Source organism: Sturnira hondurensis, unplaced genomic scaffold (assembly GCF_014824575.4).
Source record: "Sturnira hondurensis isolate 20B ecotype Veracruz unplaced genomic scaffold, ASM1482457v3 Scaffold0004474, whole genome shotgun sequence".
Classification (NCBI taxonomy): domain Eukaryota; kingdom Metazoa; phylum Chordata; class Mammalia; order Chiroptera; family Phyllostomidae; genus Sturnira; species Sturnira hondurensis.
Genome location: NW_028077105.1, coordinates 15,181,800 through 15,198,133, shown reverse-complemented (window position 1 = coordinate 15,198,133; position 16,334 = coordinate 15,181,800). Strand labels below are relative to the sequence as shown.

At 35.9% G+C, this 16,334-nt stretch overlaps 1 protein-coding gene across 2 annotated transcripts in view; it reads right to left on the bottom strand.

Annotated features, from left to right (window-relative positions):
* TBC1D32 (TBC1 domain family member 32) overlaps positions 1-16,334 on the bottom strand; it is a 181,799-nt gene that overhangs the window by 14,613 nt on the left and 150,852 nt on the right. For both annotated transcript variants that reach the window (XM_037045843.1, XM_037045842.1), the window contains exons 31-32: positions 15,655-15,809; positions 3,827-3,967 (exon numbers count right to left, since the gene is read on the bottom strand). In XM_037045843.1, coding sequence (XP_036901738.1) covers positions 3,827-3,967; positions 15,655-15,809 — 296 coding nt within the window. The remainder of the gene's footprint in view (positions 1-3,826; positions 3,968-15,654; positions 15,810-16,334) is intronic.

Here is a 16,334-nt window from a genome sequence, read left to right as displayed (position 1 = left end):
CAAAGACCATTAAGATGCAACATTGAGATAAACATAATTATTTTATCTGAGGTAAATTATTCTCAGTTATTGAGACTTAACAATCTTCAAAGCATTCCATAACGATTAAGAAAAAAAAAAAAGTGAAGAACAATTCCTTATGGATATCTGAATAAGCCCAAGCACGTATGATTTAAATGATTGAGTTTTATGATCCAAAGACACTATCTATTTTTAACAACTATTCTAGTCTTATTGTATTTGCTCTGACCATAGAAATAATTACTAAGGTAAGAAGTAAAACTAATTTCAAAATCAAATATGTCATTTTAAGTGAGGTCCTCATTATCAGGATGACCTAGTAAAGATGGAGCATAGGGAAGGAGAAGATATTTCAAGTAGCAACATTAGCCACACGGGTCTGAGAGGCAAAGCCTGGGACACATTTCTAAGTCTGACTCTGAATAAGGGGCATTCCTAGCCTTGACATTCTGCTTTGCCTTCATACACTTTTATATTTTCATAAAGCACTGTCACAATATATGAAATGATAAAATAGTTATCCATAATTCTGCTTTCATGGTAATGGTGGTGGTAGAGACCCAGCAAAAGAGAAAAAACAAGAGGTTTTTCTAGAGTGAATTCAGAAAATTATCCATGTTGGCCCACTTGCTAACACAGTAGACCACGATAATCAATGATATGCCAAATGACGTCCCAAAGGAATTACAAGAGATAAAGGATTAAAGGTACATGGTACTTCTTAAACCAGGAAAGTTAACAAAATTCAATGAGGAAAGTTCTGTTAAATTGGCCAAGAAGTTAATTAGAAAAAATGATTTTCTGTTCATTTAAGAAGAAAGAATATATATTTGAATTTCTATTTCCTTTCCAATTTCAATTACTCTTAGAAGAAACTTTAATCAACAGATATGTATTTCTAATGATATATTTTTGTATTCTAGTTGAGCTTGTTATTTTTACTGCAAAGAGCTGCATATTTTATTCAGCAACCTACCCACAAATCCTTCATTAATCAATCAATCCCCATCCCTTTCTGTCTATAAATTAACAGCTTCAAAAGTGCTGCTTCTAATTAGGTCAAAATGAATAAGCTTTGAAATACAAAATTTGTATCCAAACAATTACTTAAGCACACATACCCATCTAGTTAATTAAAAGTAGTTTACATATTTTACAATTACCAGTAAAATGGCAAATATATCAACAAAGCAATGATATATACATTAGACACAAAATGACTAGTTCACAAAAGGAACCATTAAAAAGCATTTTTACATTAGATAATTTAAGAAACATAATATTACTGTTGAGAAATAATGCAGTGGTTTCTATTAGATAAATCTACTTGTCACATGTAAGCAGTTTCAAATTAATAAAGATACCACAATTGACAAAGACATGTCAAATTGATAAAAAGATGACAAAATGATAGATACAAAATTGATACAGTGTGCAGCCTGATGCATTGCAACTTTCCCCCACAGTCTTTGGTAGTCCATTTCGAAATTAAAAGGATATATGTCAAGAGCTAGGAAATGATTGGAAGTATTAGACAATACACATCATATCAATCACAACTAGAATGGCAAAAAGGAACTCTCAGGAACATATTGCTCCCTGACTTCAACTTTTAGAAGAACTGAAAGAATGAAAATAGTATGAAATTAAATATATTTAAAATATTTAAATATATTAAATATTTAAGTAACTACGTCCAACCAAAGTTAACATATTGTAATTCAAATTTCCCAGGAGTGTTTTAGGCACATACACAGTAAGAGCTACAATCAGCTGAGAAAAAGTGTTCCCTCCCAGTACATGTAATTCCTTAATTAGGCTTCTAGTTAACTTCAGGAAATTTAAAACAACATGTGGAGTAACCTGGTACAAGTAAATGTAATAAATGACATAAGGGCTCTTCAAAGTAAGTATAAAAGCGTGGCATAACATTAAAAAGAACTACTGCCTAGTTAAGAGGAAAATGTTTCTGGGAGGACAAATCTGAGGGAATGAAAGATAGTTTACTATTAAGAAATCTATCTAGCATGTCACATAAACAGATCAAATAAGCTCCAACATCCAGATAACCTTAACCATGAAACCTGTGGCCCCTGCCATGTGACCACGTGCACAACTCCAGGCCCTAGAAAAATCATTGAAACTTCTTAGACCCCAAAAGCAGAGACACAACTCTAGGCTCTCTTGTTAGGTAAGATACAGAATATTATAATTTGTTTATGATGGCCATTCTGATCCCTGTGAAGTGATGTCTCATTGTGTTTTTTTTAAGAGTCCCCTCCTTATTTTTTTTTTAAGATTTTATTTATCTTTAGAGGGGAAGGGAAGGTGAGAGGGAGAGAAATATCAATGTATGCTTGCCTCTCGTGTGCCCCCTGCTGGGAACTGGCCTGCAACCCAGGCATGGGCCCTGACTGGGAATTGAAGCACAATTCTTTGGTTCGTAGGCCCATGCTCAATCCACCAAGCTACAACAGCCAGGGCATCTTTGTGGTTTTAATTTGCATCTCTCTGATGGCTACAGGTGCAGAGCATCCTTTCAGATGTCTTTGTGCTCATCATTAACAAAACAACAGCAAGAAATTCTGGCCAGGTTGCAAAAAAAAAGGGAACCCTGGTGCACTGTTGGTGGAAATGCAGACTAGTGCAGCCCCTGTGGAAAACAGTATGAAATTTCCTCATAAAACTAAAAATGGAACTGCCTTTTGACCCAGCAATTCCACTGCTGGGATTATACCCTAAGAATCCTGATATATCAATTTAAAAGAACCTATGCACCCCAATGTACATAGCAGCACAATTTATAATAGCCAAGTGCTGAAAGCAACCTAAGTGCCCATCAGTAAGTGGGTGGATCAAAAAACTGTGGTACATTTACACAACAGAATACTATGCGGAGAAAGAAGGAGCTCCTATCCTTCATGATAACATAGATAAAACTGGAGACTATTTTGCTAAGTGAAATAAGCCAGACGGTGAAAGACAAATACCATATGATCTCACCTATAAGTGGAACCTAATCAACAAAACAAGCAAGCAAAATATAACCACAAACATTGAAATAAAGAACAAACTGACAGTGACCAGAAAGGAGGGGAGAGGGAGGTAATGGGGGAAAGAAGGTCAAGGGTCATTAAGGAACATGTATAAAGGACCCACAGACAAAATCAAAGGGGAGAAGGATTAAGGGTGGGAGGGAGTGGGTGGGGCAGGGGAAATCAATGTGGAGAAATGGAGACAACTGTACTTGAACAACAATATAAATAAATAAATACAATAAATGAAATCTGAAGTAAAATAACTCATTAAACAATAAATCGAGATTATACTGAAAAAATAAAAATTAAAAAAGATACAGTATCTCACATACCAGATGCTCAGTGTTCGTATAAATTACTGCCCTCAGTTACTTAATCCTTAAATTTGCCTTCTGAAGCAAATATTATCTCCATTGAAAAGCCTAATTTCATAGACTTTCAGAATGTCTATACCTTTGAATAGCTGAACTTGAATTCAAATTCTGTGAATGCCAGATGTCTAGTATAAAGTAAAGCTATATATTCTTGGTTCACAGGATGGCGCTCAGTCTACTAAGACACACCAGCTGGGCTAGAGTAAAGCTATATATTATTATAATAAACCCAAGAAAAAGAAGCCAGTTTAGGAATTTGAACACAAAAGTATAAATACTTACAAAAATGATCTTATTAATTTAAATGTATTTCTTATATCTGATAAGAATGTAATTTTCTTTAAAGACACCGGAGTCTGGGGGTTGAAGAAATATCACCCGCGTATGGATTACCTGTGATGGTGCAAAACCAGACATGTGGAAAGCTGAAAACACAAGTGGCACCTCCGCCTTCAGGAGCATTTCAACATAGTGAGTGCTGCAAAAATACACAGGATGGATGCCAGATTCTATCGTGTCAACAGGGAGGTACCTCTGCACAAAAGAGAAAAATTGAGAATTAATGAATGTGCAGCTAAAATAATCAAACATCCAAATCTTTTGCTCTGAATTGCTACTTCAAAATTAGTGTGGTCTCATAGCAAGTTATGCAAATATTATAGTTACATAAATTCAAAAGTCAGGTGTTAAACACTGTAGAAAGCATAAATTTCAGTAAATGTAATATGATATTCCTTCCAAGACACGTTGTAATATGGTTGACACGTTGCAATTTTAGCAACTTCAAACCCTTGTGCAATGACGGGGGTGGGTGTTGTATGAAAGAATAAATATACTGGTGAGTACATGTGCAATAAATGCTTTACTGTTTAATACTATGCATATTTCAATATACTAACTATTCTTGGCTTTGTCCAATGATTCCATAAAATTAAAAAGTTTTAATTTCTCAGTTCTTAGAGATATTCCTATCCCCCTTTTTCTAAGTTAATGTTAACCCAGCTATAAACCTGTGTAACTAATCACTGAAATTAAGTACTCCATTAGAAATTCACCTCTAAAAGTGGGGAAAAATACATAATGCATTTACATCAAAGTTTTCAGGCCAATTATACATATAATTAAATGTAAATATAAATATATTTATACATAATATATATATAATGTACACTTATATTTTATATGTATTTATATGTCAACATACTATATATGTGTGGATAAACACAAATATTTACAGACTTGTATTTCCTAGTAATTTCTTTAAAAATATGATTTTTTAAAATTTGGCTCTTAGATACAATTTATTATCATAAATGTTCTATGATGAGTATTACTATAAACCCAACACTTAATCATAATAATTTGAACAAAGAATAAACTTGAAGATATCAGTGTCCAGGAAAACTCTTAGACTAGCAATTATATCAGTAGGTTTATAATAAAAATAGATAAATTAGATCTGAAGAATACATAATTAAGAAAGTTTCAGAAAGGCATTTTATGTTCTTGCCTTTACTGGGCAACTCTTCCTTTTAAACCTTTTTAAAAATATCTATTTTATTGATTATGCTATTACAGTTTTCCCAACTCCTTCCCCTTTATCGTCCTTCTGCCCTATACCCCCTAAACCTCCAGCATTCCCCACCTTGGCTCATGTCCATGAACTAGGTTTCTGTCCATGAACTTTGGCTTCTCTGTCTCCTGTACCATTCTCTACCTCTACCCGTCTGTTTTATGCCTATCAATACGCTTCTTATTCCCTGTACCTTCCTTCCTCCACTCTCCCCATCGCCTCCCCACTGATAACCCTCCATGTGAGGTCCATTTCTCTGACTCTTTTTCTGTTCTAGTTGGTTGCTTAGTTTTTGTTTTTGCTTCTTTAGGTTCAGTTGTTGAGAGTTGTGAATTTGTTGTCATTTTACTGTTCATAGTTTTTTATCTTTTTCTATTTCTTAGATAAGTCTTTTAAACCTTTTAAATAAAAGCAATACTTTTAAATTAAAACAAATCAAACTCACATAAAACAATTACATGAGAATTAGAATAAGGAGGATTTCTTTCCAACTTTATTGCTAAGCTGCTTTTAAGGATTTAGGTTTGAGTTATATACTAAAGTTTCTGAAACCACTGGATTAATATATTAATGGTTTTTCCCTTTTATTGTTCATCATGATAAATGATGATTTATCATTTCACATACAGAAATATATATTTGTAGAAAAATATATGCTGTAGAAATATTTTATGACACATTCTCAGGAAGATACTTCATAGTATACAGAAAAAAAACCACTAATTTTCTACAATGATGAAAGACATACATAGCATATTAATTGGACATCTTGTAGTCAATTGCCGATGGGTGTCTAGGATAAAATATAACCTTTCTATTGAATAGATAAAAATAATAATACAAACTGCATGAGAATTAGCATCCTTTATCTTCTTTATTTTCTTTTGTGAAATACACAGTGTTTCACTAGTAAGTATTAGTAGAGTAAAATTAATGAATGTAATAAACATATGTAAAAGCAAGTCAACTTTTATATACATATTTTAATTTTCAATACAAACTTAGGTGATACTTTTCTGAATATATGTGTAATAATAGCATAAGAATTGAATGTATAAGAAATAATTCTTATACAGTATCTATGTAGCACCGAAAACAACATATTTAGAGTTGGTCTGTTAAGACATGGTGGTAACAGAATAATTAATTACACTCTCAAAAAAAAAAAAAAAAGCAAAAAAATAAAATAAAAAAATAAAATAAAATAAAAAAAACAAGCCATTATTATGTAATGAATTCCTAAAAATCAGCAAAGAGTTCTCCTGTTATAGATTACACTCTGTTGGGAGAAATTATACCATACTTTTTTGTAACCAAAACAAGCTCCTTAGCACCAAGCCATGAATAGAGTAGCTACTCCACAAATTATTGACTGAATGACAAGATGCTAATGATTTACACACAGTACTCACAGTAAATTCACTTGCAATAATTTTATTAATTCATCTATTAATTACCATTTCATAACTCTAATTTATAGTAAATGCTGTTCTTAAAGCCAGATCAATGACATCTGTGAGCCACACAAATGCAACAGAGTATTTCAAATCTTCAAATGATAAATTATATTTGTCAAACTTTTAGTGTTTTGATGTATTTTGCTTAGTCACAATAGTCTGAAAGGATGATAACACTTATTAAAGGTAACTCTAAATAAAATCCGGAATATGCCCTGATTGGTGTAGCTCAGTAGCATCATCCCACAAACCAGGGTCATGTTTTGGTTCCCGGTTGGTGCTGGGTTGCAAGTTAGGTCCTCGGTAGGGGACCTGAAAGGAGCAATAAATCGATGTTTCTCTCACACATCAATGTTTCTCTCCCTCGCTTTCTCCCTCCCTTCCCCTCTCTCTAAAGACACGTACATACGTACACACATACATACATACATACATAAAATACAGAATACAGGATTAAGCAGAACACATGTAGGATAACGACAGCATTTACTACATCATCTAAGTGACATATAAACTGATATATAAAGTGTGCTAAATTTTTGAAAAAAATATCAGTAAAAATTTTTGGTTTGGAATATACTAGAAAATGGCATAACATGAAACAAAGACTTTATAAAACAATGAAAGGCAGAATACTTCACTTCAGTGATTAAAAACAAAACATATGTACTTCTTAGAAATGAAAAATAGTAAGCAGTTTCTTAGGGTTTTTTTCCCCCTTCCACTGTAGATACTCTGGTGAGCCATTTTATTTCTGACACTAAGAAAAATCTAGCCCTATGTAGCTATGGAAATTAAACAGGAAGACTATTACACAGACAAATGCTGCAAACCAACCAAACCGACCCAAACCCAGTCCCAGCGCTGCACTGTGGGGACCTGCAGCAGAGGACCAGTGTGCTGATTCGCAGCACTGCAGCGGTCTGTGCCCACGTGCAACCTCCTGCAGACGTGTGAAGAGAAAACGCTGACGATAGTTTTAAAAAATGTCATTCTATAACACTATAAAATGGGGTTTATACTCCGGTCTTCCTTCCTATGTGACTGGTCACATGACTTGCTATTGCTAATGCCCTGCAAGAGGTTCACAAGTGCGTCATGACATGCTGATGGTTGTGAATTTCAACTGCAACATACAGGTGAGAACTGCAACACAACTCTTGAAGGCGGAAAGCAAAAAGACTTTCCAGGCCTGAAAAAGTGGAATCTTAAGTTAACAGTAGAGAAAGCTCAGAACCAACCAAATTTATCCTGAAGGATCTCCAAAAGCTTCAAAAGCTGATGGACAGGAATCTCTGGGAATAAAGAGGAAGAGGCTAAAATGAGAAGAACTGATGCACCTTTGAGCACCTGAACTCTCCTGTTATGTGGGCAGAGGTCTAAAATTTTATTTTTGGGAGCTGATAAAACAGAGGCTCTGTCTGGTCTGGCTGTCTGGCTGAAGGGACACGGAGGCATCATTAGGAACAGTGGTATCATATCAAAAGCAAAAGAAATTCCCCCAAAAAGAAAAAAAATCTAAATGTGTAGTTGAATTCTATTAGAAGTTTTAACTCTAACCTTCCTGTGATGGATAATATTTTGTGAGGAATAAGAGAGAACTGTGTGTGAATTTTTATCAAACAAGTTTTTTGTGAATCTGAATATAAAATCCTTCAGTTTTTAATCTCAATTTAAGTTGTTCTACTTTTTCATGGTTTTAGTAACAGATAAGGCATGTATGATTTTGATTGTTATTATAATTACTATTTGAGATTAGGTATTCCTAATTAGAAATTAGAAAAAAACTAATTGCTTATTATATCTTAATCTCTTATTTTATTAACAGCTTTAGTGTTAATAATTAGCCAAACTCTAATACTTGATGAAATAATAATAATACAGAGCTCAAAAAATAATTTTTGAACCCTGACCATCGTGGCTCAGTTGGTTGGATATTGTTCTGTGAAGCAAGGGGTCGCTGGTTTGTTTCCAGGTGAAGAAGGCACATGTATCCGTTGCAGGTTCGGTCCCTGGTGGGCCAAGTTCAAGAGGCAACCAATCCATGTTTCTCTCTCACATCGATGTTTATCTCCCTCTCTTTCTCCCTCCCTTCACCTTCTCTATAAAAATAAATAAAATCTTAAAAAAGGAATGATTCTTGAAAACCTCAAATTAATATTCATTATTTCCGATACTGCTTATTATAGGCCAAGTTTCTAAACTTTTTAAAATGTAATTTGTTTACAACATTCTTAAGAATGCAGAGGATCCAATATCATTTAAATAAATTTTCTCAAGTAACATAAGTCTAATGTCCTTTACATATTTCCAGTTAAATATTAATTTTCACGTTCAACACATTTTTATTAATTAATATGGGCCACAGTTTGGGACACATCAGTAAACAAAGAGAAAACCTTGCCCTCAAAGAATTAATTTATGTATTTATTATTAACTTAAGTGTATTAATAATACATAAATACATAAATTAAGCACATCAGAAGTTGATGTAGGTTTGGGACGAAAGGACAACACAAAACAGGATAATGAGGTTGGGGAATAGGAGACTGGAAACAGGTGGAAGCAATTTGACATTGATTACAATAATGTGAGATGGAGCTCAAGTAGGTGGACAAGTCTACCCTACAAATAGCTAGAGTAAAAGTGTCTCGCCACACTGCAAATTTCTTAATTTATCAAGATTTGCTTATTTCATGCATAGTATGGTCAATATGACAGCACAGGTAAACATGCTCACTTTTTTGCATAACCACATCAAAATTACAACTAAACTGCAGAACAAACATCACTCGGAACTGTTGGATTGAGTTGAACGGAAGTCTGACAACTATGGAATTAAAGAAATTGCATCCATCTAGACAGTTCAGAGGGGTGAGGATGCATGACAAGATGTGTTAGTTCCACATCCATGTGCACATAAAAATTTGGGAGGGATATCTTAGGAGCGAAGAGTCCCAGCCCCACACCAGGCCTCACAGCCCAGCGTTCCAGTGCCAGGAAGGTAAGTTCCCATAACTTCTGGCTGGAAAAACCAGCAGTGATTAAGTTGGTGGAAGAAACTTCTGGAGTCCCAAACAGTTTCTTTTAAAGAACCTGCATGCAGACTTACTCAGACTCACTCCCTCTGAGCTCCAGCACAGGGGTAGCAGCTTGAAAGGCACCAGTGCATACAGCAGGGGTCCCAACACCAGGGCCTTGGAGAGGCAGCAGTCTGAGGCCTATTAGGAACTGGGCCACAAGCAAAGCTCACCTGAGCTCCACCTCTTCTCCCATCCCCAACCCCCTCAGCCACACCTTCCACAAAACTGGTCCATGGTGCCAAAAACATTGGGGACTGCTGGCATACAGGGAGGAACTGAAGTGTCTAGCCTCAAGGTGAGAGAACTAGAGACAGTGTTTTTCCAGATAGAAAGGTAGGCAGAGGCCATTGTCCCTTCTTTTTTTTCCATTTTATTATTGTTCAAGTACAGTTGCCTGCCTTTTCCCCTCCCTGCCTCCTCTCCCCCACCACTCCAGCCATCCTCATCTCCCTCCCCTGATTCCACCCTCCTTGGTTTTGTCCCTGTGTCCTTTGTAGTTATTCCTGAAGACCCATCACCCTTTGCCCCCAATTATCCCACCCCTCACCCAATCTCCTTTCTGGTCACTGTCCATTTGCTCTTAATTTCAATGTCTCTGGTTATATTTTGCTTGCTTGTTTGTTTTGTTGATTAGGTTCCACTTAAATGTGAGATCATATGGTATTTGTCTTTGACCGCCTGGCTTATTTCTCTTAGCATAATGCTCTGGACTTGCATCCATTACACAGTGGAATACTATGCGCCAGAAAGAAAGAAGGAGCTCTTACCCTTTGTAACACCACTGTCCCTTTTCTGAACTGCTCCCTATAAAGCCACAGGCCCGGCCAGTAGGGACCATATCTGAGACTCCATTCACCTGGCTAACTTTGTCTGCCCCACCCTGGATATCTTAAGACTCCATCACACCAAACTAACCAGCCCATACGAGTTGTTAACAGAGACTTTTCCACATTCATTGGGTGGTCCTGGCTTATGATTCATAACTTCCTAAATCCTCTCAGATAAGCAATAACCAGCCTCAGTGAGGCACAGCTACTGTACATCTTCCTAAATGGCCCCAGGCTCAGCAGAGCAGAAGCCACCTTAGATTCACAGCTTGGCTTCCTGTGGGAAAATCCAAGCACAGCACAAGTAGCAGCCATCTCAGATTGCTTTATAGCTCAAGCAGGGTGGTCCTGGGCAGAACACAGGGTGGGGCTGACATTGCTTACACCACCTAGAAAACCCCAAAGCCTATGCATTCAGTGGACATCTACAGACCACACCGGAACACTTCCACCCTGCCCCTGGACAGCTGACCCTCCACAGAGGGCAGAGGTTTTGTGGTCAGTGGTGACAGCTAATCCTTGCAGCTAACTGGCCTGGGTAAATCCCTCCCATTGACTGGCCAACAGCAGTCAAGGCTTAACTATAAGAGGAGGATGTACTCAACACACATGGAGGGTGCGCCTCGAATGCCCAGCTTGGATGATAAGGGAGGCTGTGCCACTGGATCCTACAGGATACTTACTACATTAGGCCACGCTACCAAGACAGAGGGTCATAGCAGCTCAACTTAATACACAGAAATAAATACAGGGAGGCTGCCAAAGTGAGCAAAGAAACATGGAAAGAACAAACCAAAACTCCAGAAAAAGAACTAAACAAAATGGAGATAAGCAATCTATCAGACGCAGAGTTAAAAACACTAGTTATAAGGATGCTCAAGGAACTTAGGGAGGACCTCAACAGCATAAAAGAGATCTAGTCAGAAACAAAGGATATACTAACTGAAATAAAGAATAGTTTATTCTTTACAGGGAATAGTTTTACAGGGAAACAACAGTAGAGTAGATGAAGCTGAAAATCAAATCAATTATTTGGAACACAAGGAAGGAAAAAAACCCCAAAAAACCCACCAGAACAACAAGAGGAAAGAATCCAAAAGACAAGGACAGAGCAAGCAGCCTCTGGGACAACTTCAAGCATCCCATCACTCACATCATAGGGGTGACAGAAGGAGAAGAGAAAGGCCAAAAATTGGACATCTCTTTGGAAAAATAATGAAAGAAAATTTCTCTAATTTGGTGAGGGAAATAAACATACAAGTCCAGGAAGCACAGAGAATCCCAAACAAGATGGATGCCAAGAGGCCCACTCTAAGACATATCATAATTAAAATGCCAAAGGCTAAAGATAGAGAATCTTAAAAGCAGCACGAGAAAGGCCATCAGTTATGTACGAGGGAGTTCCCATTAGACTGTCAGCTGATTTCTCAAAAGAAACTTTTTCAGCTAGAAGGAACTGGCAAGAAATATGGCTCAAGAAGAACTCAAAGCCCCAGAGCCAATAACTCTAAGTGAAAAAGAAATAGCGAACCTCTCAGATGCACAGTTCAAAACACTGGTGATCAGGATGCTCACAGAATTGGTAGAGTACAGTCACAAATTAGAGGAACAAATGAAGGCTAAACTAATTGAAATGAAGGGAAATGCACAGGAAACCAATAGTGATGGAAAGGAAACTGGGATTCAAATCAATGGAGTGGACCAGAAGGAAGAAAGAAACATCCAAACAGAAAAGAATGAAGAAATGAGAATTCAAAAAAATGAGGAGAGGCTTAGGAACCTCTAGGACATCTTTAAACATTCCAACATCTGAATTATAGGGGTACCAGAAGGGGAAAAGAAACAGCCACAAGTGGAAAACATATTTGAACAAATAATAAAGGAGAACTTCCCCAGTCTGGCAAAGGAAATAGACTTCCAGGAAATCCAGGAAGCTCAGAGAGTCCCAAAGAAGTTGGACCCAAGAAGGAACACACTAAGGCACTTCATCATTAAATTAGCCAAGATTAAAATGAAGGAGAGAATTCTAGAAGCAGCAAGAGATAAGGGGACAGTCACCTACAAAGGAGTTTCCATCAGACTGTCAGCGGATTTCTCAAAAGAGACCTTACAGGCAAGAAGGGGCTGGAAAGAAGTATTCCAAGTCATGAAATCCAAAGACCTACAGCCAAGATTGCTTTATCCAGCAAAACTTTCATTTAGAATGCAAGGACAGATAAAGTGCTTCTCAGATAAGGTCAAGTTCAAGGAGTTCATCATCACCAAGCCCTTATTGTATGAAATGTTAAAGGGACTTATATAAGAAAAAGAAGATGAAAAATATTAACAGTGAAAGGACAGCAAACTCACAGTTATTAACAACCACACTTAAAAGCAAACCGAGAGGACAGCTAGATCAGGAGTGGAACCATAGAAATGAAGAACACATGGAGGGTTAGCAACAGGGGAGTGGGAAGAGGAGAGGGGGGGAGAAGATAGCATAGACAGAAAATAGCATAGACAGTAGGTAGAAAACAGATAGGGGGGAGGGCAAGAATAGTAGGGGAAATATAGAATCTAAAGAACTTGAGACACATGGTCATAAACTAAAGGGGGGAAATGGTGGGGGAGGAGGTGTGCTGGGGGGAGGGGAATGAGGGGGAGGAATAGAACAACTGTAATAGTATAATCAATAAAATATATATAAAAATAAAATGAATAAAAATGGGAAAAAAAGAAATATTCAAAGCCATGAAAAGCAGGGACCTATAGCCAAGATTGCTCTACCCAGCAAAGTTATCACTTAGAATTGAAGGGCAGGTAAAGAGCTTTCTAGACAAGAAAAAAAAACTAAAGGAGNGGGAAATGGTGGGGGAGGAGGTGTGCCGGGGGGAGGGGAATGAGGGGGAGGAATAGAACAACTGTAATGGTATAATCAATAAAATATATATAAAAATAAAATGAATAAAAATGGGAAAAAAAGAAATATTCAAAGCCATGAAAATCAGGGACCTATAGCCAAGATTGCTCTACCCAGCAAAGTTATCACTTAGAATTGAAGGGCAGGTAAAGAGCTTTCTAGACAAGAAAAAAAAACTAAAGGAGTTCGTCACCACCAAACCATTATTATCTGAAATGTTAAAGGGACTTATTTAAGAAAAAGATCAAAACTATGAACAAAAAGATGGCAATGAATATATATCTATCAACAATTGAATCTAAAAAACAAACTAAGCAAACAAGAACAGATAAAACCATGGCTACAGAGAGCATTTTGATGGTTGCCAGACTGGAGGGGAGTGTGGGGACATGGGTGAAGAGGTGAGGGGATTAGGAAATGCAAATAGGTAGTTATAGAATAGCTATGGGGATGTAAAGTATAGTATAGGAAATGGAGTAGCCAAAGAAGTTACATGCATGACTCATCGATATGAACAATGGTTGGGGGATTGCCTGAGGGAGTAGGGGGTGCTGGGTAGATGTGGACAAAGGGGGAAAATTATAAATATTTTCAAAAGGGGGGACAACTGTAATAGCATAAACAATAAAATGTAATTTAAAAACTTAGTGGAATGTTTAAAACCAATGGATCCAACAAAATAGAAAAGGGACCACTTTTTAAATAATATATTAAAACTTACTGAATGCATTAACAAGTCATTAGCATAGAAAACCATCAATCAAAAAATTATTAAATGAAAGTTATACTGTGGAGTGGTGAGAGTACAGACATTGTAACTACAATTAGCAACAAGTTTTAGACAGAATCCCTAATGAATCTTAGCAGAATGTTATTGTTTTATTGAGAAGCACTAAAACTACTGGTAATGAAATTTTCAATATGGTCCATTTGTACTTGAAAAGAAAAAAATGATACTACAGAAGGCACTGCATAAGTTTTCATTGATGTTCCAGCTGCACCAACTGACAGGTGTCTAGGCTTTGCAACAAGGGTTCATTCTAAAACCCGGAGCTATGTGTGTCATTCCATGCATTCACAAATCTATATTCCATATTAAATGGTAGCTCCAACACAGTAAATCTAATAAAATCCAAGCCTCTAGGGCCATGCCTGATTTCAGGTTTATAATAAGAAATGCTCTAAGAACACATCACTGCTGTTATGTTAAAATTAAAATAAAGTGTCATGAAAATGTTCATAAATTCAAAGCAGAAATATTACAATTATGTTTAAAAACAGTTCACTAGTGATATTTGACAGTGTAAAAATCAGAACACTAACGTGGAATAGTTGCGACTAATGAAATGTGAGTCTCATTTAAGAATATTCAATATGAAGATGTGTGAATGGGCTCAAAACCCATACTTAATAAAAGAATTTTTAACATTATATTTGTCAATGGAAGAGTAAAAAACCTATGAGTTTTAAAAAATTATGAACAATTTAAAGAATTGTTTGAATTTTAGTTGCCAGAAGGAAAATAGTTTCATTGCTTGAGAAGTCTTATTTAGGAAATGTGCATAGCTACTTCAAGCATAAAATCATACAATTTTAATATTTAATGTACTCTTGATGTATTGCTTTTATTTTCTTTATAACTAATATATAATGTACACACATAAGAAATGTTTTCATTTAGTTTCCTAGGTTGATATTTTCTAGTCCCCTTAACTTATCCTTGGATGCCACATGATCCCATTTCTCACGTGCTACATGTCAGGAAAAAGGTTTGGGAAGCATTAGCATGGTTTATACAGTACACAGTGTCCCCAAATTGGAGATCTCAAACGGCAGTAAGTGAAAACAAATACAGGAACATTACCTGAGGTTTGCATTTATCTCTAAACTGAATCCTGAGATCTCATGAGCTTAGTAAAATTTTAAAAAATATACTATAATCCCTTGATCAAAAGTTACCATAGATTCAAAAATGTATACAAAATATGTTTTTTCTCTATAAAATATGGTTACAATTTCAACTTAATAAATATTTTCTTATATTGTAATTTCACCAAGTATTTCTAACAAAGCAACAAAGAATATTTATTTATAGTTCCATTTTTGTACATAGAACTTTATAATTTATTAAATGACAAGTTTAAAATTTAATAATATATCTATTACCATTAATCTGCCATTCAGCTACCATTAGGTAAGACACCAAATATTTGAGAAAATGTTAAATCTGTATCTCCAAAGAGAATCAATCAAAAGCATTCACTTAGAAAATAAATATAAATTAATGCAGAACGCTCTACAAATCAAATAAGAAGACCTCAGTGAATTTAAAGAGGATTTAAAATTTAAAACACTCCTTAAAAACAGACTAAAAAGTCTTACAGAAAGATGTAGTCTCGGCAGCCAAAGGAAAGCGGAGGCCAGAAGCCTGGAGAACTGCTGCAGAAACCGGAATGTCTTCTGTCTGTCCCCCAGCATCACCAGGAACAGAGAAGACACAAACCAGTCGTGGCCAGCATAACCGCCCTGCAGGCAGACTGGGAAGGACAGTTAAGGAACTGTTATATTTTCTGGTAACATTAAACACAACAACTCCATAAATGAGCGGGCTCTCTATGAGGAAAGATACATTAATGATTCTTAGTCCTCATTTTGTCATAAACCAATTTACAACATATTAATATAAAATTACATATTATGAAGTAAAAAGTGACACAGTAACTATTATAATGTACTACTTGCTTAAGTGTCCAGTGGAGGCCAACATCACTGGCAACTGGAGGGAAAAAAACACACCTGTTCAAGTCACGAACACAACTGCACCATCTACTCTGTAATTCAGGTTATCTGCTAAATTACTAGCATAATCAAGTATTCAAAAAATTCACACATTTTTAGATTCAATAATGAAAATACTTTTTTCTTCAAGTCAGATTCTATTTCTGAAATATAACCAATTTAAGTAAAATAATAAATTTTAAAATTCTTATTCTAGATTTACTAAATTTAGGATAAGCTTTTTCTACATCAACTAACTGTATTTTTAGAAATTTGTTATATTT